The sequence below is a fragment of the Hydra viridissima genome, unplaced genomic scaffold (genome assembly GCF_058129835.1).
Source record: "Hydra viridissima isolate aposymbiotic clone 2 unplaced genomic scaffold, HvirCarnegie_v1 scaffold_5, whole genome shotgun sequence".
Taxonomy (NCBI): domain Eukaryota; kingdom Metazoa; phylum Cnidaria; class Hydrozoa; order Anthoathecata; family Hydridae; genus Hydra; species Hydra viridissima.
Window position 1 is genome coordinate 12,488,615 of NW_028324304.1, and position 27,906 is coordinate 12,516,520.

At 27.2% G+C, this 27,906-nt stretch overlaps 2 protein-coding genes, 1 long non-coding RNA gene and 1 pseudogene across 5 annotated transcripts; 2 read left to right on the forward strand and 2 right to left on the reverse strand.

Moving 5' to 3' along the window:
• Positions 1 to 1,940: 1,940 nt before the first annotated feature.
• Positions 1,941 to 11,665, reverse strand: LOC145189120 (uncharacterized). Of its 2 annotated transcripts, XM_090087109.1 has the most exons (9): positions 11,051 to 11,665; positions 10,611 to 10,705; positions 10,085 to 10,186; positions 8,607 to 8,731; positions 8,184 to 8,346; positions 7,972 to 8,075; positions 4,845 to 4,958; positions 4,314 to 4,597; positions 1,941 to 3,093 (listed from the first exon to the last, which is right to left on the reverse strand). In XM_090087109.1, the coding sequence occupies exons 1-9, from the start codon at positions 11,073 to 11,075 to the stop codon at positions 2,048 to 2,050; spliced, it is 2,058 nt and encodes a 685-aa protein (XP_089943235.1). In that variant the 5' UTR covers positions 11,076 to 11,665; the 3' UTR covers positions 1,941 to 2,047. The 2 variants fall into 2 exon arrangements, with proteins under 2 accessions (XP_089943235.1, XP_089943236.1); XM_090087110.1 differs by lacking the exons at positions 7,972 to 8,075; positions 8,184 to 8,346; positions 8,607 to 8,731; ... (1 more) ...; positions 10,611 to 10,705; positions 11,051 to 11,665 and adding an exon at positions 5,470 to 6,652 and having other exon boundaries at positions 4,845 to 5,153.
• On the reverse strand, positions 11,651 to 27,889 carry LOC145188506 (uncharacterized). Of its 2 annotated transcripts, none has more exons than XM_090087112.1 (9): positions 26,523 to 27,889; positions 25,973 to 26,064; positions 25,643 to 25,744; positions 25,213 to 25,337; positions 17,384 to 17,552; positions 16,715 to 16,818; positions 15,943 to 16,056; positions 14,487 to 15,348; positions 11,651 to 12,267 (listed from the first exon to the last, which is right to left on the reverse strand). In XM_090087112.1, the coding sequence occupies exons 1-9, from the start codon at positions 26,713 to 26,715 to the stop codon at positions 12,241 to 12,243; spliced, it is 1,788 nt and encodes a 595-aa protein (XP_089943238.1). In that variant the 5' UTR covers positions 26,716 to 27,889; the 3' UTR covers positions 11,651 to 12,240. The 2 variants fall into 2 exon arrangements, with proteins under 2 accessions (XP_089943238.1, XP_089943237.1); XM_090087111.1 differs by having other exon boundaries at positions 12,113 to 12,267; positions 14,480 to 15,348.
• On the forward strand, positions 19,489 to 20,025 carry LOC149888755 (uncharacterized). Its single transcript, XR_016452536.1, has 2 exons — positions 19,489 to 19,677; positions 19,856 to 20,025. It is a non-coding gene; the product is annotated as an uncharacterized LOC149888755 (long non-coding RNA).
• On the forward strand, positions 20,314 to 21,565 carry LOC149888756 (uncharacterized; annotated as a pseudogene).
• Positions 27,890 to 27,906: the final 17 nt, after the last annotated feature.

Sequence of the window (27,906 nt, forward strand, 5' to 3'; positions counted from 1 at the left end):
GTTTTTAAAATACTTGATTTTGATTGGTATTGCATCATTAATCATCGATACAAATACATTTTATATAATGAGTAACTTATTGTGAGAAAGCTAATTTTAATTGAAATGAGTAACTTATTGTGAGGAAGCTAATTTTAATTGAAATAAGATTCTATTTATAATAATCCAACCACCCAAAATCATTTATCAATATTTTACATACTAACAATTAAAGATAAAAAGACTCCAACGCCCAAAGCAATATAACCCATATAAAAAGCGAGAAATATGCAAAGGGAGAACAAAAAAGGGACAAAAAAGAAATACGAAAAGTAGGACAATTAGGAATACAGTTAGGAGAGGTTTTGGTTCTACAAAAATGTAGTAGACCGGAGTTTTTAGTATTACAAGAAAATAATTTTTAAAAAAATTATAATAAGTGGCCAAAATCGCCCCTCCCCCCCCCCCTGTTAACGGTGTACTTATAGTCTCCCACTAAATAGATACTAAGTATTATCATACGAATTTCTCGTCCGATCGGATAGAAAATACTTTCTCTCATCGCTCGAAGTTTTATTTATTCTCCTTTACCAGGTAAATACCTTTTCATTACTTGTTGATTGACCCTTTTGGTTTTTATTGTTTACAACTGATTTGTGAGCTGCAGCTCCTTTTTTTTAAATGGTTATCTTTTGCTTTTAAAATAATATCAATTTTATTCTCTGATACACTAATGGTATTTATATATTTTACTTAATAATAAAAAATGTTGAACCTTGTGAAAAGTTCTAATGGTTAGAAAACACGACGCTTTTAATCACGACCGCATACTTCGTAATACTAACGTCTGCTGTCAATGGAGATTAAAGAGTAATATAAGAGTTGTAATCGACATTTAAGAAGTATTGCGCTGTTTTATATGACAACCCCGTTTCATAATACTACTCCCTCTTCCAAAGATGTTTATTCGGTTAAAATATCCTGACTGATGTGTATTGATATTCTATTAAAAAGATAGAAAAAGAAAAGGAAAATCCAGTTTGTTAGGCTCAATTTTCTAAACTGAAATTACAAAAAAAAACTTTACAAGTATCCATTAATGTAGCAGGGGTCAAAAAATTTTTCTCTACTTAGATTCTTTCAATATAAACGTAATTAACTTGGAAATCATTAAAAAGTACAAGTGGACTCTTCCTTTCTTTAGGGCTTTTAAAGATAAAAAAAAAAAAAAAAGATAAGTTAAACTGATAATAAAATTAAAATACTAGTGTTGAAATGTTTTAAAATTTTTTGCAAAGATTAAACTTGCTCTTATGAGACACCATCATCAGACATCAATACTGCTTGCAGCATGGTTTGAAATTTCTGAGAAAGGTTTCTGTCCCTTTTTTTTAAACAGTATAAGCATATTTGATGCAATGTTATTTTTTTAAGCCAGATGCAGTTAGTGGAACACTTTGGCTCTTATTACCGTTCTATTTATCATTAAAGCTTACCCGGTCCAGACCTGAACAAATTTCTAAACTGGGAGTAACACAAGCGTGTTACAAAAATTACGTTGCCATTTTGGTTAGTATAAATGCAGCCTCCTAGTCCCCTAAATCTCATCCGATGGACAGCAACTGCGTGTTGCCCTAAGAAATGTCGCAACATGCATTTAACGTAAACATCTGTTAACATTGAGCATATAGTTTATATTACTTACCTATCTGGTTAGCTAAATTAATTTTAGATTGATACAAAGTGCGAGAAAATGATCTATTTTTCTAAGGAATTTCTATTTTTCAAAAGGTCTCAAGAGTTATTACTAAGGATCCAGTAAAACTGGAATAAAAAAGAGATTAGCTTTAAATTATAACTTAGAGCTCAGATTTTCATTACTAAAAATTAGAAATGTTTCATAACTCGGGTATTTTTATCTTTATTCATATTTGTTTACCGCCATAAACGACTAAAAAAGGTTAAAAGACTGAGGTCAATTAAATAATTTACATAAATAAAAATTTCGATGAAAATTAAAAACATTAAAAGTTTCTTCTTAATCATTTACCACAAATTGATTGAATCTTCAAGAACTACCGCAATTTTTTTTTACCCACAAATCTAAAGATCTTTGCTCATTTGGGATATAAAAACATTTCTTGTGGTTTCTCCGAAATTTCGTTAGGATTTTCTGCTTCTTATTACCAGTTTTCTTTTTAGCAGTTAAAAAACTACCAATTGAATTGTTTCGAGAAATAATCAAGCTCTTATTTGAACTGCTTTGTAACATTACAGTATCGTTTGGATTAATCGAGTTTTGTTGGCTACTTGTATTAAAATAGTCTTGCATAACATCGAAGTTTTCAGACTCAGAAAACTGCGGTTTGTCGCAAGTTTTTAGATGATTATTTTTGCGATTAACAAAATTACTGCTGTTTAGCAACTCGACGCTTTGAGGTTTTCTTTTTTCGTCATGTGAGGGAAACGAAGGCTCTAATTGAGTTAAAATCTTGCAAGACTCATCTGAAGATAAAGTTAACTGTGCTTTGGAATCATTTTTCATGACCGGAGAATTCCATTTCGACATTAGATCTTGTGAAATGGTGGATTTCTCTGTTAACGTACTTCTTAATTTTGGCGTCTCTATGTCGCAGAAAGAAGGAACGCTTGTCTTATCTTGAAATAGTAATTCTTTTTTATTCTTTTTATTCTCACTGTCTGCAAGAAGAAAATCAGAACTAACTGGGTAGGAAGTTATCCCTTTATTTTTGTCGCAATCCATCGTCGAAGATAACGGACTTATCAATGATAGAATTCGATTTGCAACTTTAGACATTCGCGTAGATCTAAAAACTAGCGTCTCACATTTTTCGTTTGCAGAATCTTGGTTGCTTTTAATAGGATATCGTTCGGTCTTCAAGATCGATTTATTTTGCAAATTTGAAATATTCTCATTACTTATGAATATCGATTCTTCGCTCACTGAGCCATCACCTGGACAAATATCCCAGTTTTTCTTGATTGAACAGGTTAAGTCATTCGAAGAAACGTTAATGATTTGGGAATCACAATGATCCCTAAGTAAATGAGAAGTGAACGAATTTTCACACAAACCAGATTTCCATGTGCCATCTAAGAAATTAAAATAGAATAGAAAAAACGAACCTCGAAAGAAACAAAAAACAATTAAATGTGTTTTTTTCTGAATAACAGTCAACAACAACAACAAAAAAAAAAACTAAGCACAAACAAAACTATTATTTAGATGACTTGTGAAAAGCGATGAAAAATCTATAAAAAGTAAAAATTTACTGTTTAAAAAGGGATAGATTTTAGTGAATTGAACTTTTAAAGATAAACGCGTTTCAGTGTTCATTACACATTTTAGCTCTTTAAAGATCCGTAGGTGTAGAAGATTCATCAAAAGTAATTGAAAGAAGCTACCTTTTTTTAAAGATTGTTGAGACAAAAATAACTTTGGTCGGATGGTAACAAGTAGCTAACATAAAATGAAAATAGTTTCGTGCTGTTTACAATCAAAGAGTTTTTGAAAGAACAAGTGAACTGTGTTAGATATTTATAAAGTATTTAGAAGACATTCTCATTTAGCTATAGTTTTCGCGGTAAAATAAAAAGCTACAACTTTACTTCTATAATTTTCACACTAGAAAAAAACGTAAAATTGAGAACGTGCAAAATAAAACTTGATACAACCAAATAAGCTTCAACCAAAGGGTAAGCTTACGCCTAAAAATATCATATTTTTACTCATAGCATTTTCGTAGAACGATCGCAGATCAGTAGTTGTTACTTGAATCTATTTCGAAGTCTATTCCTCAGGATGGCGCTATGATTGTTTGCAGCTTTGGAACAAAGAGAGGCTGCAAAACTATGGAACAAAGTGTTTTAATAGCGATGATTTATATGCGTAAGAAAAGATTTCTTATCTGAATAGAATAAATTTTTAAAATTACGCCTCATTAAATTATAAAATTGATTTCATAAATTTAACTAAAACTGTTATTAGATTCCGTACTTTAAAACCTACTCTTGAAGATACGGTTCCTACAATCAGGGGTATCATAAATTCTAATGTTATTGATTTAAGAACTCAAATTGTTCTGATAAAATACTAACAAAACATTTTCAAAAAGTGATAACTTGTTACAAATGTTTATGTAATGGCAGATAAAATTATATTTCATTAGTATGACACTGATCTGAATCTCAATTCTTATTAAAAACAAACTTTCAATTGTTTCTTTAACTAATTTATAATTAACATGCGAAGCACGAACACAATTCTAACAATTGAGGTGAAATTTGAAATTATGTTAAAAAGAAATATGAACCTTGAGTGTAATTATGAATGAACTCATCGGTCAATCGTGTGATTCTCACATAACACGGTTTTATATTGTAAAGTTGGTTCCAATTAGAAACAGAAGAATCATCTTTGGACTGTACTTTTCGCTTTACATTTCTTTCCTGTTTGACATGACAATGTTCAGGTATTTTAACTATAATGCTGCAGTCAGAACATATATATTCGCAATCAGATGAAATGATTTTACCAAGACAAAAAGCGTGCGCTGCACTTTGCCCACAATGAGAACAATGAATAAACTTCCAATCACTAAACATTAAATTTGAATTAGCAAAAGCAAGTATTCTTTATATATTTTAATGAGAAATAAAATATTTTACAATTTTATAATAAACAACATATTGGGAGATCATAACTCTATTGGACAAGTGTTTTATGAATCTTGAAAAATAAAAAATAAAATTCAGACCTATGGCAAATTGAAAAAAGTAATGAATTTTTTAGGATAAGACGAGAATAAAATTTATACTGAAATGATTACTTTTAAGTGACATACCCATCTGCAGCAGAATGTTGGTTTCCATACTCACACAAGCATTCTTTCATATCGCATTTGTCATACCTGTGAAGTAGCTCTTGATATGCATCATTTTCTTCCCAAACAGCATCTCTTAGTGAAAAATGCAAGATTAACATTTTTCAAACATTCTTTACTTCCATTTGAGTTTTTTCAAAACTATTCCAAAGAAAAAGCTGAACACTACGCTTTCTTCTCTTAAAAGAAAAGGCTGAACATTACACTTTCTTCTCTTAAAAGAAAGGGATGAACACTACACTTTCTTCTCTTAAAAGAAAGGGATGAACACTACACTTTCTTCTCTTAAAAGAAAGGGATGAACACTACACTTTCTTCTCTTAAAAGAAAGGGATGAACACTACACTTTCTTCTCTTAAAAGAAAGGGATGAACACTACACTTTCTTCTCTTAAAAGAAAGGGATGAACACTACACTTTCTTCTCTTAAAAGAAAGGGATGAACACTACACTTTCTTCTCTTAAAAGAAAGGGATGAACACTACACTTTCTTCTCTTAAAAGAAAGGGATGAACACTACACTTTCTTCTCTTAAAAGAAAGGGATGAACATTACACTTTCTTCTCTTAAAAGAAAGGGATGAACACTTTACTTTTTTCTGTTAAAGTATTAAATTAAACTAGCAAACTAATGTAAACTAACTTGTTAAACAATTTACAATAAAGATTAAGTAATAGAAGTTTAAAAAGGTTTCAAACTTCATTAGTAAAAGTTGTTATTAAAACATAAATTATGATGAATACTAACACATATGAAAATATTATCAATAACCTATATGTTTTTTAAGTGCCACTTGGTTGAATTGTTAACTCTGTTTTTGGAAATAGTATTGTTAACAACACAAATAGCAATTACAAGAAGCATTAATTTAAACAAAATTGCTGCTTAAAGTTGTTTAAGGGGGTTTGAGTGAGCATGTTCTATATAAAACCACTTGCAAAGACTATTTAACACATTTTAAAGATAAAAATTTGACAATACAAAGTTAACGGACAAAACTTTGATGCACAAAAGAGTTAAGATCATTAAGATCATTGTAACACTTTACAAATCAGCAAATACATTAGGTGATAAATCAAAAAGCATTACCATTCGTTTAAAAGTTTTGTTTTTATGGCATGGTAATTGGCTCACAAAATAGAAATACAGCTGTGGACAATAGAAGTGAGAAGTAAAATAATATTTTTGATGATAGCTTTATTCAAATCTAAATGTAAATTATTAAATTTAGGTATAGTAGTAATATATACATTGAATATTGAAATGGAAGTAAAAAACATTGGTAACACTGTTCAAATTACTTTGAGAAAGTCCTGAATTTTATACATAAACATAATTAGACTTCTTGGTTAAAATAACATGTTGTTTCTTATTGATCGATTTGTATTACCTGTTTTTTTGTTTATTTTTTAGTAATATTAGTTAATGGTAAGATTGATTTTAGTGTTTATTTAATGAAATATGTAAAATAATTTAATATACATATGAATTTGCTCATGAGACATTAGGTTGTTCTCCTATGATGATCTGAAATGCTTTAAAATGGAAAAATGTAGGTGAAACAAGGGACTGAAAAAGAAAAACGAGTGAGCATGAAGACAGATTAATAGAACATGCTGCTATTACTTTTCCTTTTTTAACTTCCCACCTTGTTAAAGATAATTTAATTTTAAGCATTTCTTTGAGAACAGTACATAGCCAGTTAGTAGAAAGTAAATTAGTCACCAGAAGCCCAAGAAAAAATTCCATTTAAAAAAAAAGGGTCATGGTAACAAGATTATGTTTTGCAAAAATGCGTTTAGGTTGGCCTACATCAAAATGCCGTAATATTTTGTGGTCTGATGAGAACAGAATTGCTTTATTTAGGTCAAGTAGCAGAGCAAAAATTAATATTTGGGCTTTTCTTATTATGGGGTATGACTGATCTATAAAAGAATAGAATTGTAGTTATGGATTGATCTGTGCAGCTACCTGATCTCAATCTGACTGAAAACCTTTGGACGGATGTAAAAGAGGCTGTTTATAGTGAAAAACAAAAAAATTAGCAAGAGTTATGGAATGTTGTCCAGAATGCTTGGAAAAACATTCCTTTAGAACGTTGTCAAAATCTGATTATCTCCATGCCAAATAGGTGCAAACCATTAATGAAAAACCAGGGGCATGTGATTAAATATCAATTTTTTACTATTGTTTAATTACTTTTATATCATTTTATTGTTAATAAAACAAATTATTTGCAATTAAACATTAAAAAAAATCAGTACTACTATTATTATATCCAACCAATTGTTTATACTTATATAATTATCGTAATTAAAAAGCAAATATTTAAAATTTTCTAGTAATTAGTTTATCAAACCACATCTATTTAGTTCATTATTCAGTATTACAATTTCATTTACAGTAATTTTTTTTTATGAAAATATGTTTAATTCAATAATTTTGATCCCACTTCTATTATTTTATCCCTAACTGTAAGAATCTTTTGCATCATATTGTGACTTGCAATCTAAAAATTTGACTTTTGATAAAATTGACAATTAACACTAATATCAAAGTCATGCAGTATATTTGGTGGGATCAAAAGGTGACGTTTTGTATTTAGCTTCAGGAACCTGAAGAAACTGTTATGGGCCAACTTATATGCAAAAGTTACTAAAATAAGACTGAATACTAAAACAAAAATGACTAGAACACAGAAAAAGATGCAAGGTAGTTTTTCAGCACAAAAATGCAAAGCTATATGTTGAAAAAATGGTTAAGGAAATAATTAAAGAATTTTAATTATCCCAACCAAAATTGATGCCAACTCTAAAGAAGTAACTTTTTAAAGTTAAAGGAATATTTTTAAATTACTGTAATGATGAAAACAACTGAAATTTTTAAAAAATAAAACTTGTACAGTTTTAGTATAAAAACAGCAGAACAATTTTTTCAGTGTTTTCAACAACTATTTTATTAAAAAATACATTTATTATGCAAATAGAGATTTCTGGAAAATCCTAAAGCTTATGAAAAAGTTTACCACATTAATAATTTTTATTATCTGTTAAAGATAATTTGAAAACTAGTGTACATCAAAATCTCACCTTTGTGGTATATATATGCCAAACATAGACATTTCATTTCTAAATTGCTTCTCATTGTTGCATGTGGGACATTTGAAGAAGTATCCACTAGCTAGAGCTTGTTTCTTGAAAAATTTAAAATAACACAAAATGTTTAAAACTAGTGGACCATATTGCAGTACATAATGAAATTTGAATTTAATAAATATATATATATATTTAAAGATATATACTTGAAGGCATTCTTTGTGGGCATATTTATTTTTGCAGCATGGCATTTTCAAGATATCACAACCAGTTGAGGTTATTTCTTCTAAACACACTGGACAGTCAACAGTAGCGATTGAATTGATATAAGACATGTCATGAAAGCTGCGATGAATTTTACAGTATGAGCTAAGGCAAAAAGGTCTAAAACAATTTATATCTACTTCAAGAGGACTTTTTACTTTTTAACTATTAACTTATCTATTTCTTTAGTTTCGAAGTTTATTAAACAAATAAAAGAGTAAATGAATTTATTTTCTAAGATTTATAGATAAACCCAAACTAACATATTGGGGTTTAGTTTTTTACACTTGGTCCTTAAAAAAACCTTTGTTATGTAAGTAAACACAAGTTGGGTCTGATAAGTTTAGTATACCACAAAAATTTACTTGAATCTGCCTTTAAATATAAATTGCACATCATTTGACAAACCACATTTGTAATGATATACAAAACGACAAGACTTGACTTCACATCCTGAGCTTGCACCACTCTCATTACAGAACTTACATTTCTAAAAAGGGGATTCCAAAATAAACATTCATACAGAGTTGCCAAATATATTTGATAACATAGTCATAAAAAAGAATAGTCTAGAAAGACTGCTAAACATTTGCATTGTTTTGGCTTTCTGAAAAATTAATATTAATATTGATGTGGGTTCTATAGCCTCTGAATTAGGTACTGATAATAAAAATGCTATACAATATACATCTTCTTAAGTGAAGAAGTATACATACCAACAAACTCTTAATTTATTTTGTTACCACTAAAACGAAAATATTAAAGACTGTGAACATTTATTGAAGAAATGTGTTTGTTATCTAATATTTAAAAATATCCAAATACTTATTTTTTTAATAGATGACACTAAAAAACTTTGGCAGAAGTTTAAACCAATCATTATTAATTTTAAAGGTAATACTGAGTTAAACATTATTACAGACTATTGAGTGAAAATCTATTGGCTTCAAAATTTGATGACATAACTTTACATTACTCAATGAAATGTTGGCTTTTTTATTGAATTTTTTATGATACAATCCAAATACTCTTAAAACTGTGAATACAGTCAAATAAATAGTTGATAGAGATGAAAAATTTACAATACTTTACATAATATCTTTCATCGGTTGTAAGCAAATCTGTCATCAAACCACACCTAAATGTGATACTATTAAAATATATTTTAATAGTGTAACTTTTAGGTAAAGGGGCACACTGGCTAATGTAAATTTAGTGCCATACTAAATTTAGATTAGGCAGTTTATTCTTTTTGTAAAGGACTGTTGTCTATATCATTGAATTTATTTCCATTACCTTAAACATTTCCAGCTGCTTGAAAAGTAATTAATTTTTTTTTTTTAATAACATATTCATGTTTCATATCCTTTTTTTTAAAAATACTGTCTTTCACTATAATACCTGGGCAAGTATTATAATGAAGAGTGTAATGTTAACAACAAGGATATGAAATATGTACATCTGTTATAATGAAGGTTATAGCTAGTGATCTCTTGGTAATACAACCAAAAACTCTCAAAGAATATTTTAGTGATTGAGCATCATAAGTTTTTTTAACTTTAAAATTAAAAAACTTTAAATTTAAAAATGTATAGATGAATTACAAATAATTAATGCCAATCTGAAAATTATGTTAAAGAGATACTTTCTCTATTCCTTTTTTAAGTCCTTGTTTGAGAAGATATTTAAAAAATGCAAACACCTTTATGCCTGCTTAATGTAGAGCAATTCAGTATACCACAAGCCAAGCTTAACATTTTTATGTTGGTCAATCTTGGTTATGATTAACATTTTTATGTTGGTTATGATGGTCAATCATTTAAAGTTAACATTTAAAACCTACTAATTTAGAGGATCTTCTAGCTTCCTTTAATACATCATGTATTAGAAACCCATCAAACCCTTCATTGTCTCTGCCATTCTGAGGTAATCCAGCAGAAAAATACTATATACAAAGAAAAATGTAGTTATTTAAAAAATTTGCACAAAACCAATTCACTTCTATAATAAAATTTATAGTAATAAAATATATAATGATATAATGTTATATAAAATAATGAAATATATAATATATATTGATGGTTTAACAGAATTTCTATTGAATTAACACAATATTGAATTGACATGGGCAAAATACAAATCTAAATTAAAAGCTTTAGTTCAAAGGTTGAAGCATTTTTTTGTTTGTTTACCCTTTTTTGAAGTGTCAATTTTAACTTAAGACTGAATTTAATTTTTTTATTCTAATTAAAAAAAGGGAAAGTTTTCTTATTTAGAATATTGAAGAACTTAACTACAAATCTAAAAAGCATGATAGAAACATTAGCATAATCAATATCCACACAAATAATCCTTTTAGTTTAACTTACTAAACAAAATTGATGCGCTGCAATATTTTCTAGTCTGTTAACAAAATACTTTCCACTTTTTCCATCATCACCATAAACATGACAAAAACAGCATGCTAAAAGTTTTAATACTTGATAATAAATTGTTTATAAATGTAAAAAACTGAATAATTTGGTAAAACCATGAATTTGGAACATTGAATAACTAATTATAAAACATCAATTTATGACAGTAAGTTCATTATATTTTATCAATTTATAACAAACTTAAGTTCCTTTTGTTTCATCTTTTAGCAGTCTTTTATTTTTAACAAGTTCAAAAGTAAATTTAGCAGTTTTTTATTTTTCATAAAGGAATTCTTCAGTAAATATGAGATAAATTTATAACTTATTATGGTGGTTAATAAGAATGTTTATTCATTAAAAAAGAAAAAAAATTAGTTAATACTTATTGTACTTACGAAGATTCTCCCCTGATAGATTCATTTATCAACCAGAACAAGTCTTCATTATATAAAGCACTTCTAAAGAGAACTTTTCACAACGATTCAATTCCAACAGATCTATTATATGTTAAAAGAAAACAAAATGAAAAATGGTTTCAATGTTTTTAATTTTAAAATTCACCAAGCTAATTAGTTTATTTGGCTTTGTTTTTGTTTTTTTATTTAGACTATTTATAAAGTAATTATTTTGATTGTGTCAAACTAACTTTTAAATCAATTTATTCCAACTTTACTTCAAAACATTTTAGTTTAAGCTTTGTATCAATAGCTCTGAATGAAGTTATTATTGCTTTTTTTATGAAAACTTTAAGTTAGAAACTCCAATAATTAATAGAATGAGTAGTAAGTTTGTGATAATAAAACAGTTCAGGGATTGACTTTTAATCAATTAAATTTTCAATCAATTTTCAATTTGACATTTGTTAAGATGAAAAAATTACTGTCCCCTAAAAAACAATTTGAAAAATTCAAGTTTTTTAACAAATAAATCTTATTAACTACAGAATGTTTTATTGATTACAGTTGATTCTAACAAAAACCCAAGAAAAAAGAAAATTTTCTTATTTTATTTTCTGAAATAAAAAAAAAAAAACTTTTAACAAAACATTAAAGTAACTGACAAAACCAAAAATAACTAAAAATCTTCTCAACAATAAAAATAAAAAGGTTTTCAACATAAATCTACTTTTCAAAAGAACAAGTTATATTTTAAAATATTTCTGCATAAAATACATAAATATACTTGCCATGCGTGATGCATTGTCTTCAACAAGTATAAAATATTTTAAAAACTTACTGGTCATAAACTTGAAGAAATGCTTTAAACATCTTGCTAAAAAATTTTAATCTTAATGTGTTATCCTTAAAGTATCTAAAATTAGTTTAACTTCTATACATTTTTTTCAGAGCAAGAAAATGTTGATGCAGCAAGTGGCCATTAAGTAAATTCTTACAAAATATACATAGTGTCTCTTTTTCAATATGATATTTTAAAAAATCTTTGTCAACATTTTCTTTTTAGCTGTTTGACGTTATCAGAGCACAGGGTAAACTAAAAAAACCAGATGGAAAGAAACCTTGAATATTGTATTGCTCTTGATTGCATTGATTGTTGTTTACAATAAGGGATGTGGTAATGCCAGGGTTTATGAGTACATAAGGCATACTTCCTCCTAAAAACAAAACAAAAAAACAAAAAATAAAGTATGCTGTTTTTTTCTGTTGTTTTTGCAGACAAACATGACTTACAATATTAACAAGAATAGGCAACATGCAGCTGGAGTAAAAACCGGAGATAACTAAAGTAATGTTAAAAAATTAAATTGCTACTAAGAAATTTTAATTGAAGTAAAAGATTTCTCAATTTTTTTAAAGTTTATATTTTACAAGACTATATTAAAGTTTTAAATCTTTTTCTATAAGAAAACCATGTTTATACTCTTTAAATGAGTTTTTTTTTTGTGAATTCTTTTTTTTTTTTTAAAAAAACTTGAGTAATATTTGAAATGAAAATGGTATATAGATGTTGTTACAAGACTTAATAAAGAACTGCAACCATTAAAATAGAGAAAAAAAATTATCCCACTGAAACTATTGTAATTGTATAAAAAAAAAAACAAAAAAAACACATGAATTTTGCTAATTGCTGAGGTTTATGTTACAGTTCTATGGGAGCATAGTCATTGGCAATGAGGTCAAAAATTAAATACAGTACAAAGTTTTATGCTTATCACATTGTTTAGAAGAATAAAAATTTTCTGCAAAATGCTAATAGATCTACTATTACTTTAACTGGTTACGATGACCTGGTTACAACATTCTGCAATTGGTGATTTTGTAATACTGATTTAACTGATAAACAGGAAAGAAACAAAGTATCTCACAGGAGACAGATAGTTGCTTAGCTCAAGCACACTATGGATTCAAGAAATTATTAATACATCTTTTAAACACATTCCATCAGTTGTTTTGTCAGGCAACTGTACATCAGACTCATTAGACAAGCAATTTAGAAATTTATGACAAGCTAAGACTGTTTGAATCCAGCAAGTTCTTGATAATGCAACCTTCCATTTAAAAAACTTCTTTTGAAATTTAAAAATACTTGTTGAGCATATTTCTGCCCAAAATGTAACTTTTCTTTAAGTCAAAATGTAACTTTTCTTTAAGTCAAAATGTAACTTTTCTTTAAGTCAAGATACTTAAATGTTATTCTTGATTGAGATCATTGGTTGATCATCTTGGTTGAGAGCCAAAAATGTAGTTTTTCATCAAATGAAGATAAATGTCATGGAAAATTTAATTGCTTGGGAAGCCTCTATGAATGTAACATAAAAATGAAAACAGTTTATACTGTTTGTGAAGAATAGTAGAAATTTTATTATTTCCAAAAATCTCTAGATTTTAAAAATGGGGCCTTGATTTATCTCATTTTTAAAATCTCTAGATTTTAAAAATGAGATAAATCAAGGTGTAACAGTTACAGGTTAAAATGTGTAAGGGCAAATTTTCTGCTAATTTGTTTTTCATGAAGTATTTAATGACACTTGTTAACATCAGAATTCTATTACATTATACATGGAGAGGCACCATGAACTAACAATAGCTAATATTCTATTTAATAAATATTGCTTCTACTTACCTCATTTGGGCCAGAAGCACAAACAGAAAGTGTTAAAACTCAGTGCAAATTTATGTTCATGTATACAGCTCATTTTATTCACTAACACCTATGTTTGTGTGTATCAATTAATATGTATCAGCTTTGATTATTTTGTAACTGTTTCATTTTGCACTCATTTGTGTTTAAACAATGAGTATCAAATTTTGCACTAAAAATATAAAATATTATATTTTTAACCACATCCTACCATTTTCATGTTGGTGAATGTGATTTAATTTATTCCTCAAACTTTTAAAACATCTTTTTATTTATAATATTTTACATTTATAATATTTTTTGAAAAAGACAAATTTTTTAACTAAAATATTACTGTCCTGTGAATCACTTCCAAATTGTAATTTGAACAGACTTTCAAATTTGATAGTCTTTTACTTCAGCTGCACATTGGCAAGACATGATAATATAGTAAACAATGAGACACAACTCATAACCTATAGATACACATGTATACACAACGTATACATATGTATACACAGTAACTACCTATTTAACTTGTTATTCTTAGAAAACAGTAGTAAGTAGTTCTTTAACTTAATCAAGTTTCTTAATTGATTTTGTGCAATCAAAGAGATAACAGTATCAAAGACAAATTCATCCTTAATTACTTGTGAACCTTTGGTGCAATAATATGATGATAATAGAGAATAAAGATTGGATTTGTGAGAATTAAAATACAAAATACCTTTTTAAAAAAGGTCTACCTCTAACCTTATTATAATGAGGTGTTTCCCCATGAATTTTAACCATGTAACTAACTGTTGTTGAGATATCATTCATCATACCTTCTACTGATAAAACATTCTGATCACAAAACTCTATAAATTTACTTCGAATATTATTAAAATAATTTTCTTCAATACAAGAAATATTACTTGCTTTTTTTTTTTTAATATCAAATAATCTAGTTCTTGAATAATAACTTATTTTCTTTTTTCCATTTTCTTCATTATAAATCTCATGATTATTGTATACAACTAAAGACTTTCTAACAGTAATATTTTCTGCTACATGACTATTACTTAAAGGCTGCACATCTATTTGGCTGCCTGATTTATCAAACATATTTTCAGTAGATAAGATAAAATTATCAAAAGATAACTCATTATTTTCAGATGAGAGGTTGCAAATAATCTTGTCTTGATCTACTGAGGAAATTGTATTGCTTAAACTAGAAGACTGTAATGTAGTTGAAGATTTCTTGTCAGCTTTTGTTCCAAGCCATTTCTTCTTGTGAGTTTCTTCGCTGGTAATTTTTTTAGCAAGAATGTTATCAACTACTACTTTACAATCTCGAATTTCAAATTTATTTTTCCATATCTGAGCAGCAAATACAGATGAAGCCAATAAGACCGGATCATTACGTGTTGTAAGCTCATTCAAACGCTTTTTATGCTCTTTAAGGCGACTCATATAAGCACTTTGACAGCAGCTTGGATCTGTCTTTCTCAATCCAACTACATGATTGCAATCTTTACAAACATATCCAATTCCAGGTATGTAGTGACGAGCTAAGCACTGCACATGAACAGCACTTTGGCCACATAAATAACAGACCAATAAGTGCCACTTTCTATAACATAAAGAGCAAGAAAACTAATTAGAAAAAATTTACCACATTAAATTTCAAACCACTTTGACAGACTTTATAGAACCCCACAAGCCATTAGTCATCAAAGAAAACATAAATGGTAATAAAAATCATTCTTAAACAATTATCCATTTCTTGTTTACATTTTAACATATTGCACAAATAGAGGTTTATCTGTTTATGTATCAAAATTTATGTACCATTGGTACATAAACTTTGCACTATTACTAACAAAATTACAGGTCAATCTAAGTCTAATGACCAGTATTATAATGGCTAAAATCAATTAATAATAAATATTAATTTTTTAAAAACAATAAGAATTAATAACAAAAAATAATTTCACAATAACATGCAATTCTAACTTTTTAAATATATAAACTAATTTATCACTAAAAAATAACAAAAAGAAATAATGATTTTGATAATAAATGATTTTCATTATTTTTAAACAGAAATATGAAAAAAAAAAAAACTTTCTGTAATGTAACTGAATTAAACTATGTATTTAAATAAAAGGAAATTTGTGTACAGGTGTGTATACATAAGTTTCACTACAGTAAAAATATTTTTTACCCAGCTTTGGTGCAATAATTCCTTCCCTTCATACATTTACAGTGAAGTAAGTCACATCTACTATATTTTTCTAAAAGCTCATCAAATGCACCATTTTCTTCCCAGCCAGCATCACTGAAATAAATAAATAAAAAAAAGTTCAATGACCTATCACTGTGAGCAGTTAAAAGAGATTTGATGATATAAAATCATTAAAGAACTACAATTCTAAAAATAAGGATTTTGACATAGAGGATTTCGAATAAACTAGAATTGGAAACAAGCCCCAACAGTTACAGTTGTGAACTTTTAATTCTTTTTTGAAGTATTTTATTTTAGACATTTTTTGTACTTTCTTGTGTTTTAAATACTTTAAAAATATTGTTTAAAAAATTTAATGAGTGGTTCACTTTTTGATGTGATTTAATATCTCATTTGCTACATTCACATGGAGTTCAATTAGAAAAAGTTACATTATTGTCATAGCTCACTGTTTAATAATTTAGAACTGTTTTTTTTTTTTTTTTTTGGATTATTGTGTAAGTTAATTGATATCAAGTTTTTACTAAACTTATTGTCTTTTTAAGGGATTTAGAAAAACATTTCCTTCAAAAACTTTATAATAGAACTTTTAACAATTTAAAAGTAAAACACAAAATAAATCTTTAAAAAAGAAGATCCTAAAAAAGAAGTAAAAATATTTATTGCAAAACTAGCATATATATTGCATATATATTGCATATATATTGCATATATATTGCAAACATTAGTAGAGTCGAACAAAAAAACTTACCGCTGAGGTATAAAAATACCATGAGTGGACATTTCTTCAAAAAAATCTTTGGAATTGTTGCAGGTAGGGCATCGAAAAAAATAACCACTGACATATGCTTGCATCTTAAAATAAGTTTTGTTTATATTTGAGTTAATAAAAGTATATTTTTAATTTAAATGCATAATTACACAGATCAAAGAACTTTACTGTTAAGGATGTTTACATCATTTTTGTGTAAGTTGCTGAGTTCATAAAAGGTTTTCCCAAGTTGACCTTAACTTTAAATAGAATAATTTGAAGTTTTTACCTTAACTACTAACAAACAGAATTTTATTAACCCTTATGCATTTCAGTATTCTTTTTGTATTGTTTTCTAATAAATATAATAATAAAAAGCATATAAGTGCTTTTGATTTTTGATTTTTTATTTTAAATTTTCAATGAATAGCAAATCAATCTTTAGTATCAATGTCATCTTTATTTTTATTCTTTTTTTTTTTTTTCTACAAAGACTTTTTAGAAAAAAGATCTTATTTCAAAAATTAGAGCCTAACAAAACCAGTGACATATTTGGAATCTGTACAAAAAACACAACATAAAATGATTTTAATAGGATTTTGATAAGATTGACAAGAAAATGTGTGCTGGTCAGTGTTATTAATATACTATTTTATTAAAATATAATACCTTCACACAGGATCTATGTACAAACATGTCTTTGCAACAGGGAGCTCTTAAAATTTTATTATGATCTATGCTTTTAATTTCATCCAAACAAATTGGACATTTTGCTGAAGGCTTCATGGTTTTGATGCGCCTTAGATCTTGTTTTGAGCAATGCCTCTTGCAATAAGAGCTATAATTATAAAACAACTAAAATTAAAAAACAAATTCTCAAGAGGCTTTTATTTGTTTATTATTAGTAGACAATTTTTTTTGTTTAAGAATAGCATACAATACCACAGTTTTCGCCAACCTACAGGCAGCAACCATATTGGCTCTTATCCTTCTTAGTTCTGATCCACCAAAGCTTATCAACTTTATTTATCTTTGCAAATATAAAACTTCCTACGTAGAAAGATAATTCCGTTTTTGTATCATAGAGTTAATTTTTGTTTAGCAAATAAACCATATTGGCTCTTATCCTTCTTAGTTCTGATCCACCAAAGCTTATCAACTTTATTTATCTTTGCAAATATAAAACTTCCTACGTAGAAAGATAATTCCGTTTTTGTATCATAGAGTTAATTTTTGTTTAGCAAATAAATGTTATTTGCAGTTTGTTATAACTTTAATTGTCCTTTCTAATAACTAATAGTAAAATAAATTTAGATCTAAATAATTTAAATGTTTAGGAAGACATGAATTGAACCAATTGTCTCATGGCTGAAGCAGTCCTTAATAATGCTTCTTCTACCTTGTTACAGTCAGAAGTTATTTAAATTTAAAAATTTGACTAATAGCACATTAAATGTATTTTATTGCGTGTGATACAAATACTAGGTAAATTCATAAGATATAGGACAAACTCTGAATAGTCACTTCAGAGAATATTTGCCCAAATTTTCAATATCCAGTATTTACCAAACTTATAAACAAATGTAACAAAATGTGATTGGCCTGATTTACCATGTTGATGGTATTAAATTATGTACAAGGAAATCATTGATAAGAGATAATGCTTTTAAACGAAAAGCATAAAATAACATTAGGGTGGGTCTATTAACAAGATAATTACATAATACACACCACAAAATTTGTCTATTTTAATACAAGAATATTTGTGTCTTGGGCAAAAATATCTTTGAGATAATTTAGACTAATGACTTAAAGAAAGAAAAGCATCTGGCAAAACAAAGTTTTATTGACAAACTAAGAGAACCTAGAAAACCCGTTGATGTCATTGTTTATACTCATTGCCAACAAACTGTAAGATTGTACTTTACATTTAAATCTAACCAATTAATTACTGAATTTAACTATTCGCTATTCCATGGTATAAAGACTAGGAAAAAAAAATTTTTTTTCATTGTTGTAACACAAAGGTGAAAAAGTCCTGGGCCTAACCACCATATTTCAATAATGCCAACCTTTAAAAAATATCTATTAAAATCTCATATTAGCATTGAAATTGCATGGATTAATTTACACTTTTATTTGTTATAAAAATGGATTCAAAGCAGTTTTGTGCTTATATTTAATGCAATATTTTTTTAATGGGAAAGAGGCTGTTAATCTTGTAAAACATTAAAAAAAAAAAAAAAGAAAATTGAAAATTATTATGGGTAATTCTAAAGTGAAGGTACAAAAGATAGCAGACACCAGGAAAATGTTAAAAGGCAGTGTTTTTAGCATTACACACAAACATTCAGGTATGAAAAAAATGTTTTCAAATTGGGAGTTGCAATTGCTCATACCAAAAAAAAAAAAATAACTTATGATTTAGAATGTTGTTTGGACATGTTCATGCAAAATTAGCCTGAGTATTAGCTCAGTACATCACAACGGATGAAACATAGACTCACTATTTCACAGTGTTTGAGGAACAAAGCTTGGAACTGGTGCCTTTTAAAATAATGGAAAAAGGAAGGAGAACGAATTCTTTTTTTGAAGGAACGTTAACAAAAAGTAATAGTTCCTTAAAAATTTATAATTTTGTTTTTTGCAATAGTTGTTTTTAAAGTTCAAAAAGAAAATGATTTGTATTTGGATAATCTTCAATCTAAGTTTGGATTCAGTTGGCCACATGTACTAATTTTTGAATTAATTCTGATAGTTTAAAAATTAGTACATGTAACTAACTTAATCCGAACTAAAACTGCGTAAAATAAATAAACATAAAATAAAAGGACTTTTTAATGCAGTTTTATTTCACGTGGTTTTAGTTGGCAAAATGAATCCAATTACTGATATTGTCAGTGATGTTTCAGTTATTGAAAATGTTAGCAATTGCGCATGTAATAATAATACTGAAGTTAGTGGTAAGTTTTTATAAAACATGCTGTTACTTTTTATCTAATTTATAGTGCATTGACTTAAGTTTACTATTTTTAAAGTAAGTTTATTAACTAACGTCCATGGCTTAACTAAAGTCACAAGTCTATGCAACAAAATTTCTCATTATGCTTAACACTATGTAATGTTTTCATTTTCTCTTAGATGAACGTTTGCCTTGGAGCGGTTTAGAATCATTTTTTGTATTCAATGGAATAAATGGCAATAATATAAATGCAAAATGTGTTTTGTGTGGCCCTTTAGGAAAAGAAATAAGTACAGCTAAATATACATCATCTAATCTAAAACGACATATTAAGGTAAATAAGTGTTAGTGTTTCCTACTATTTTGAATTTTATTCAGTTTACTTATTTTGAATTATGTATGAAATAAAATACATACTTAGCATGCATAGTATCGTTCTATGTACCTTATACAAGCACATGCAAAAAAGAAATTATTGTAAACATTAAGAAACTTGAATAGGTGCATATATTGGTAAACATGTAAATTCAATAATTACACCATGTTGAATAAAGAATGTAATTCTTTGATTTCATTATTAGTAAAAACTAATAATTTAAAATTTTTCTTTTTTTATTAGAGAATTCACCCATTCAAAATGGTTGCTTTTGAAAAAGCCATAAATGAAGGTAAAAAAAATGCTTTTGTTAAAAAGAAAAAATTAAGTTCATCAGAGAATGTGAAAAAAGGAGTGGTGCAGTCTACTTTTGAGAAATATGGAACCGATAAAGGAAATAAGCAATTTAAATTAAATCAAAAAAGTTTAGATTAACTGGTTGTAAATTTTATTGTTAGTGAAACACAACCCTTAAATATAGTTGATAAACCATCATTTGTGAATTTGGTGAAGTTAGGCTTTCCTAAAGACCTGAAGATTACTTGTAGTAAAACTTTAAAACTATGTATTAATAATCTGTATTTATCAATGATTGAAGATATTACTTCAACACTTGGAGATGTTATGTATGTTGCAACCACAGCTGACTGTTGGAGTAAAGGTAAAAGAGGTTATATTGGGGTGACTTGTCATTGGATAGATCAAAAGACTTTTCAGCGTCATTCAGTATCTTTAGCATGTAGCCGCTTAAAAGGAAGACAAACATATACTGTTCTGGCTAATGTTTTGTATAAGATTCATACAACCTATAAAATACAAAACAAGATAGTGGCTACAACAACAGACAGTGGTTTGAATTTTGTAAAAGCTTTTAAATCATATCCAATTTAAAAAAATTAAGAGAATGAGGAAGATAGCAATGATGATGATGAAGATAATGACAATGACAATTTATGCGTTGAGAATATACACTTATATGAAATTTTGGACAAAAGTAGTCATGTTCATGGGTTATTTGTTACCGACACTTTATGCTTTGGATAAAAAGTTAATTATTTTGCAACAGAAAAATATGAACTTTTATGGTCCACTTGTCAACACAGTAAGAACTTCAATTAAAACTTGATTTAGTACTATCTGGGAAAAAAAAGAACTAATATTAGCATCTTGTTTAATACCACGTTTTAAATTATTATGGCTTGATGGTGTCAAACATTTCACAGCAGAAGCCTGGTCTTTGTTTGAAAAAGCAGAAGTCTTTGTTTGAAAATGTGGATCTTAGTTCTATATCTTGTGAAATTCAATCCTCTTCACATATAGCAACAGGTTCACCTAAAGAAGACTTTTTCTGTTTACCAGTTGAAAGTAAATTAATTACAAGTTCTGGTATTGAGGAGTTGAAGTTATATTTAAAATCACAGTCAAAAGAGTTAACTGTGTTATTATTATACCCAGCAGTACTGAAAGTTTTTTTAGAACTCAACACACCTCTTCCGTCGAGTGCTCCGGTTGAACGGCTTTTTTCGACAGGGTCTAATGTGATGACTGAAAAAAGACATACATTGTGACTCTCTATTTGAAAAATTAGTTTTATTGAAACAAAATAAATTTGGTGTCTAAAATTTTCTTTCTCTTTATACTTTTTACTTGTTTTCTAAATCTTTATTTTCCAGTAACAGTCTTATAATGCTCATACTTCCGAGCTGAAATTAATGTATCAATTTTATGTGTATAATGTACATGCAGAGACAGACTAGGCCAGCCTTACACCAGAAATATTAAAACACTTTTTAAAAGTAATGATTAAGCAAAGCCCTATAAAAAAGTGCCTGCTTAGTGAAACAATAGATCTCTTATTTTGCCATAAATGTGCTATAAGTAATATCATTTACTATGTAAAAATAAGTTTAAAAAAAGGAACGAAGTAGGAAAGAGTTCTATTTTTTGAGGAACGTGTAACAAGTTCCTTTTTTGATTAATGAACGAGGAATTGGAACGAGTTCTTTTTTTTACGAAATGAACGGGGAATTGAACAAGATCCTTTTTAAAAGGAACTTTCCAAACACTGCTATTTCACTCCATAATCCAGTAGATAGTCAGGAGTGGTGAGCAGCTAATGAATGGTATGTGAAGCAACCAAAAATACAACAATTGGCTGGCAAAGTTATGTATTTTGGGATGCACAAGTTTTAATTTTTATTTAGTTGTTAAGGGTTAATGGAGCATTTGAAAACAAAAAACACCAAAAAGACTACATTTGGTAAAGAAAAAAGTCTTGTTTCACCAAAACAACTAGGGAGTGAAAAAAAATTACCTGCTCATTAGATCAAAATTTTGGCACTTTAGGTATTTTTGTTAATTTTTTTTTTTTTATTGCATTTTTTTCAGTTTGACTTTATTTCAATTCTTTTAACATCACTTTTATTCCTATTTAATAGCTCCACATACTTCATGTAAGTATTATTTTTTAACTAATCAAAATTTAATACTTTACATGGAGTAGGTGAAACTTATACTCCATGTAAGTATTAATTCCACCTACTATATGCAAGTATTAATTTTTAAATAGCTACAAATTGATACTTATATGGAATGGATGGAATTAACACTCAATTAAAAGTCAATGTATGCAAGAAATGTATGTATGTAATGTATGTAATGTATGTATGTAATGTATGTAATGTATGTATGTAATGTATGTATGTAATGTATGTATATAATGTATGTATGTAATGTATGTATATAATGTATGTATGTATGTATGTATGTATATATGTATGTATGTATGTATGTATGTATGTATGTATGTATGTATGTATGTATGTATGTATGTATGTATGTATGTATGTATGTATGTAAATAAAATTTTATTTAAATATTTCTTTATTTTATGCCTATGTTAAAGCCATTTCTATAACATTATATATGTGTGTTTGTGTGTGTGTGTGTGTGTGTGTGTGTGTGTGTGTGTGTGTGTGTGTGTGTGTGTGTGTGTGTGTGTGTGTGTGTGTATAGCACCTTTGATCCTATAGCTTTATCTCCATACTTATATAACTTATTAAAAAGGGCTGATACCCAGTGTGTTAGAAATATTGAATCTACAAAATTAATTTTGTTTTGATAAGAGGATAGGCCATAGCTTAATTTATTTCTAAAAAGTTTTATTTTGACAGCAAAAAGTATTTTCTTTACTTTTACAAGGAATCTTTAACATTTGGTTATGTTGAGTAATTTTGTTTATACCATTTTGTAATTAAATTATTCACCTCTTCTATGGTTGTTTTTGTTAAGATGTAAAACCATCTAATATGACAAATAAATAAATTTTTGTGAAAATGGAGTGGGTTAGCACTAAGGGTCTGCGTATCATTTCATTTTAATATCATTATCATATGATATTGAAAAAAAAGTGTCATCGGAATGATTACAACATAATATCGTTATAAAAATTTTAACCAATATTGTATTTAGTTTAAATCTCAGTATATATCAGAACTCTCGCCATTCCGATGACTTTTTTTTCCAATATCATATCGAAATGATAACGATATGAAAATAAAACAATAGGCAGTTCGTTAGTTAGCACCATTGATCCTAATGCATTTATGCACCTTTGATCCTATGATATAAGGTGTATATATAGAAAAAGAATAGAAACAATAATAGAAAAAAAAAAAAAACAATAGAGTAATATAAAAATTTCTGTAAAATGTCATATTTTATTTTTAAAAAAATTCTTTTTTTCAAATAAAGCCTTATGATAAAGATTTTGATAATATGTTTATTTATTTTTTGTTCTTATAATATTATTGTGTGTGTATATATATTATGAATGTCATAATATATACATGATTTATATAATGTGTATGTTTGTGTTTGTAAAGAAGATCCTTATAATAAAGATCTTTATAAAAGCTTATTGAACAATTTATGAATAGAATAAAATTACACAAGAAAAAAAGAAAAACTGAATGACAGACTAGAGGTAAAGTTAATGAAAATGAAATGCAAGCAACAGTTCTTGATGGCCAAACAGTTTATTGTGTATGTAATGAAACTAAAAAGATATGTAAGTAAATCTCAATCAAACCCAAATACAATCTGCAAACCTAACTTATTATAATCTCTTAATCCCTCATTTTTTATTTTCCACTATGCTGTCCTTTTCACCACATGGTAGTGAAAAGTGATAAAAGAAAAAATAATGATATTTTGAACAGCAATAACAATGAGAGTGATACATTAGAATCACAACATTTAAATGAATTGTCTTGTAGATCTCTATCTCTCTTTTTACATACATACATACATACACACACACATACATACATACATACATACATACATACATACATACATACATACATACATACATACATACATACATACATACATAAAGCCAGCATTGAAAAGCTAAAAAAGTATTTGAATGATTGAATTGCTGCCAAAGGAGACAATATTAATGAATAAAGAAAAATTTTAGCAAAAAAATGTTTTTTTTTATTACTAAAGCCTAAGACTTTTTGACCCATGTGTTAGTATAATGGTTGCTTCATTATCTTCTATGAAATTTGTATTAGCTGTTTTTAAAAGCAAAATGTAAGTGACACACCATAATGAAAATAAAGGAAACTATCAAAATCAAATAGTATTGACAATTATCAATTATAAAAATGCCATCAATTTCTAACAGTCAATTATATATTCATTACTAGAAATTAACAACATGCAATAACAGCAAAATAGAAATCAGTAACATTTTTAGCATAAAATATAGCAAAAAAACCAGCAGACTGTTTTATATATTCTAGATTATTCATCAATAAGATTTAAAGTAGTTCTTTTTTAATTGTTTCAAAACTGCATTCTATAATACCATTGCTAACTTTTTGTGTCAGCGTTTTTTGAAGTTAATGCATTTCTTCCAGACTTAAAAAACTATTTCTAAGTATTTTTTCAGTCTAAAAATACAGCAAGTTGTGATTCAAAACTTAAGTATTGAAAAACAAAAACAGAAACCAAAAAAAAAAAGATCAAAAAACTAACCTTTCCTTTGCTATAGTAAAGTTTACCATAGTAAAGTTTATTTGACTTGAAATACAGGTTTTCATTACACACTATTTAAATGCTTAATATTTCAATAGATGAAATATTACTTACTCAAAAGCATCTTTGAAAACAAATTGCACTCCACTTTTTAACCCACATTTAAAATGGTAGACTGAGTGACAAGATGTAACTGAACAACCAGAGCTTGCTCCTTTTTTATGGCAGATTTTGCATGTCTAAGAAATCCAAATTAGCAATTTTAAGTTTTTGATGGTTATAATCAAATAAAAAGTGTTTCTTGGATATTACACTTCAAGAGGAATACATTTATATTAAATAGAATTACAAATGCATTAAAAATTACAAAAGGTCAGCTATAAAAACTTTTGACTAAACATTGATAAAGTAGGGAATAAGCTTATTACATGTTATAATTTTCTAAGTATTCTTCAAAAAAAGTTTCTTATAAAAAAACTGAGCATGTTAATGAACCATGTTGCTAATTTAATTAGGAATGTTATGAAAGTAATAGAAAACTTACTATATTTATGGACCGTTGTACTTCCTTAAGTATGTCTGAAAATAAGAATCCATCAAAGCCTTTTGTATCTTCTCCATTTTGAGGGAGACCAGCTGAAAAAAACTATTTAAGAAAGAAACAGAGACTTCATGGATTTGACATATAAAAACGCATACACAACAACTTACTAAAAGAAGTCCTGAAAACAAATCTTGATTTTGTAAATATTTTATTAATTTAAGATGCTTTGGACATGAGTAGAAAATTCATATTAAAGGTCACTTTGAATATTTGTCTCAATTCGACTTCAAATCAAGTCAACAGTAATATAAACTTGGAAATAGAATTTACCAAACAAAATTGATGGGCAGCTAAATTTGATTCTTCACTTTGAAAAAATGTCCCATATTCAATATTTTCACCTTCCCCACAAAAGCAACACTCTGAATATTAAAAAAAATTATACAAAAAAGCATATTATTTAGCTTAATAATATTATTATATACTATTATAACTATCATTTTAAAATAGATAATATTCAGCTTTATAAAAAAATTCTTATTTGTAAACAAGAATATGGTAATTAAAATTTAAAACTATAAAATTTAAATGAAACTGAATTAGTGAAAAAAAAACTTTTATTTTTGCAATCATTCATTTTTTAATGCAAAACATTTTTAATGCAAAACATTTTTAATGCCCAACATCAACATTATTAGTTCAGTTATTAATAATTTGGTTACTAGAAAAAACCTAGAAAGATGACCATAATGTTTCTTTGGAATGCTCATTCAAAAAAATGTTAGACCAATTCCTAAATTAACTCCTGAAAATAAAAGATATTTAAAAGAGAAATTTAAGTTATTCACAAAATTAAACAACAAAAAGTTCAGTCGCAAACCAGTAGATGTGGTTACAACATCTGCTACAACAACACGTGGCCTTTTGCGATATGTAGTAGCTCTCAATATTCCACATCTCTTTCGTTTTCTTGAAATGCTGGACCGATTAGTGTTTTTAAATGACATCTTTTTTCTATTTGATGGAAATATAATTAGGATTATAATTATTGTAATTTCCAACATTGTAAGCATAAGAACTTATTAGAAAACTTTAGCTTTTTGTTAATATTTTCAGAAAACAGAGATGAAATTTAAAAAGATAACTGTTTATCTAGTTTATTAAGCTAGATAAACGGTTATCTTTAAACAACTTATTAAGGAATATACTTTATTTTGCAGAAAAGTAGGTTAAGTAATTTTATATCTTGACCTAGCTATAGCACTGTTTTTTTATAAAGTAAATATTATGTTCATATATCTAATAAAATTATTATACTGGACTCTATGTATTAAAAATTGTGTAACTTTAGGTGTTCAAAAAATTGTATAACTTTGAAAAGCTAGTGTACTACTCTATTAGAGGGTAGATATTTTTATGTAGCATGCCTGCACCATGTAAAATATCAGACAAATTGATTTATTTTTAGAGATTCACAAAGTTTTTGTATACCTTTCTGATATATTTTGAAATTGAAATATTTTGGATATTCATTGTGCATTTAAAAAACTTTTGATACTAATTCAAATGCAATATACTTTAAGAATTGAGAAACAATTATTTTCTTTTCCAACACTAATATAGAAAATACAGCTAAATAAAAAAAGGAAAACATGTTGAATGGAACATAAAAAACTTCTTTATTACAAGCTTTAAATTTATCACAAAAGCTATTTAAAGGGTTGATACACACAAATGCATCTGTGCTTGTATATAAATTTTAAATTACATTTATATATTTCCTTTTATTTTTTGTATAAACTTGTCACGTTTTTGTAAGAACTCAAAAAAAAAATTATAGTTCTACTTTATGTAATTGATTATGTAAAAGAACTCAAAAAAAAATTATAGTTCTACTTTATGTAATTGATCCTCTTGTCTAAATGCTTTTATCAGTTACCAGCGAATTTCAAAACTTTCTGTAGCCTTGTTTTAAGGGCCAAAATATTTTATAAGCTTAAAACCTTAAAAGCTTATAGGTTTTTTTTTCCTTCCAAAGCTTAAAACCTTACCAATTAATTGCTATAAATTACAATTATGCTAAGATTAATCTTTAGGTAAAACTTTACAACTTATTTATTATCACAAAATATATTTAATATAGAAAATGCTTGCTTGATTTTGTAGTTTCTAATCAACGCTTAGTTTTTTTCTATATGAAAGACGAAAACATATCCCGCTAAAAATTTTATCCGAAAATCAGTTTCTAAAAAGAAAAGTTTAAC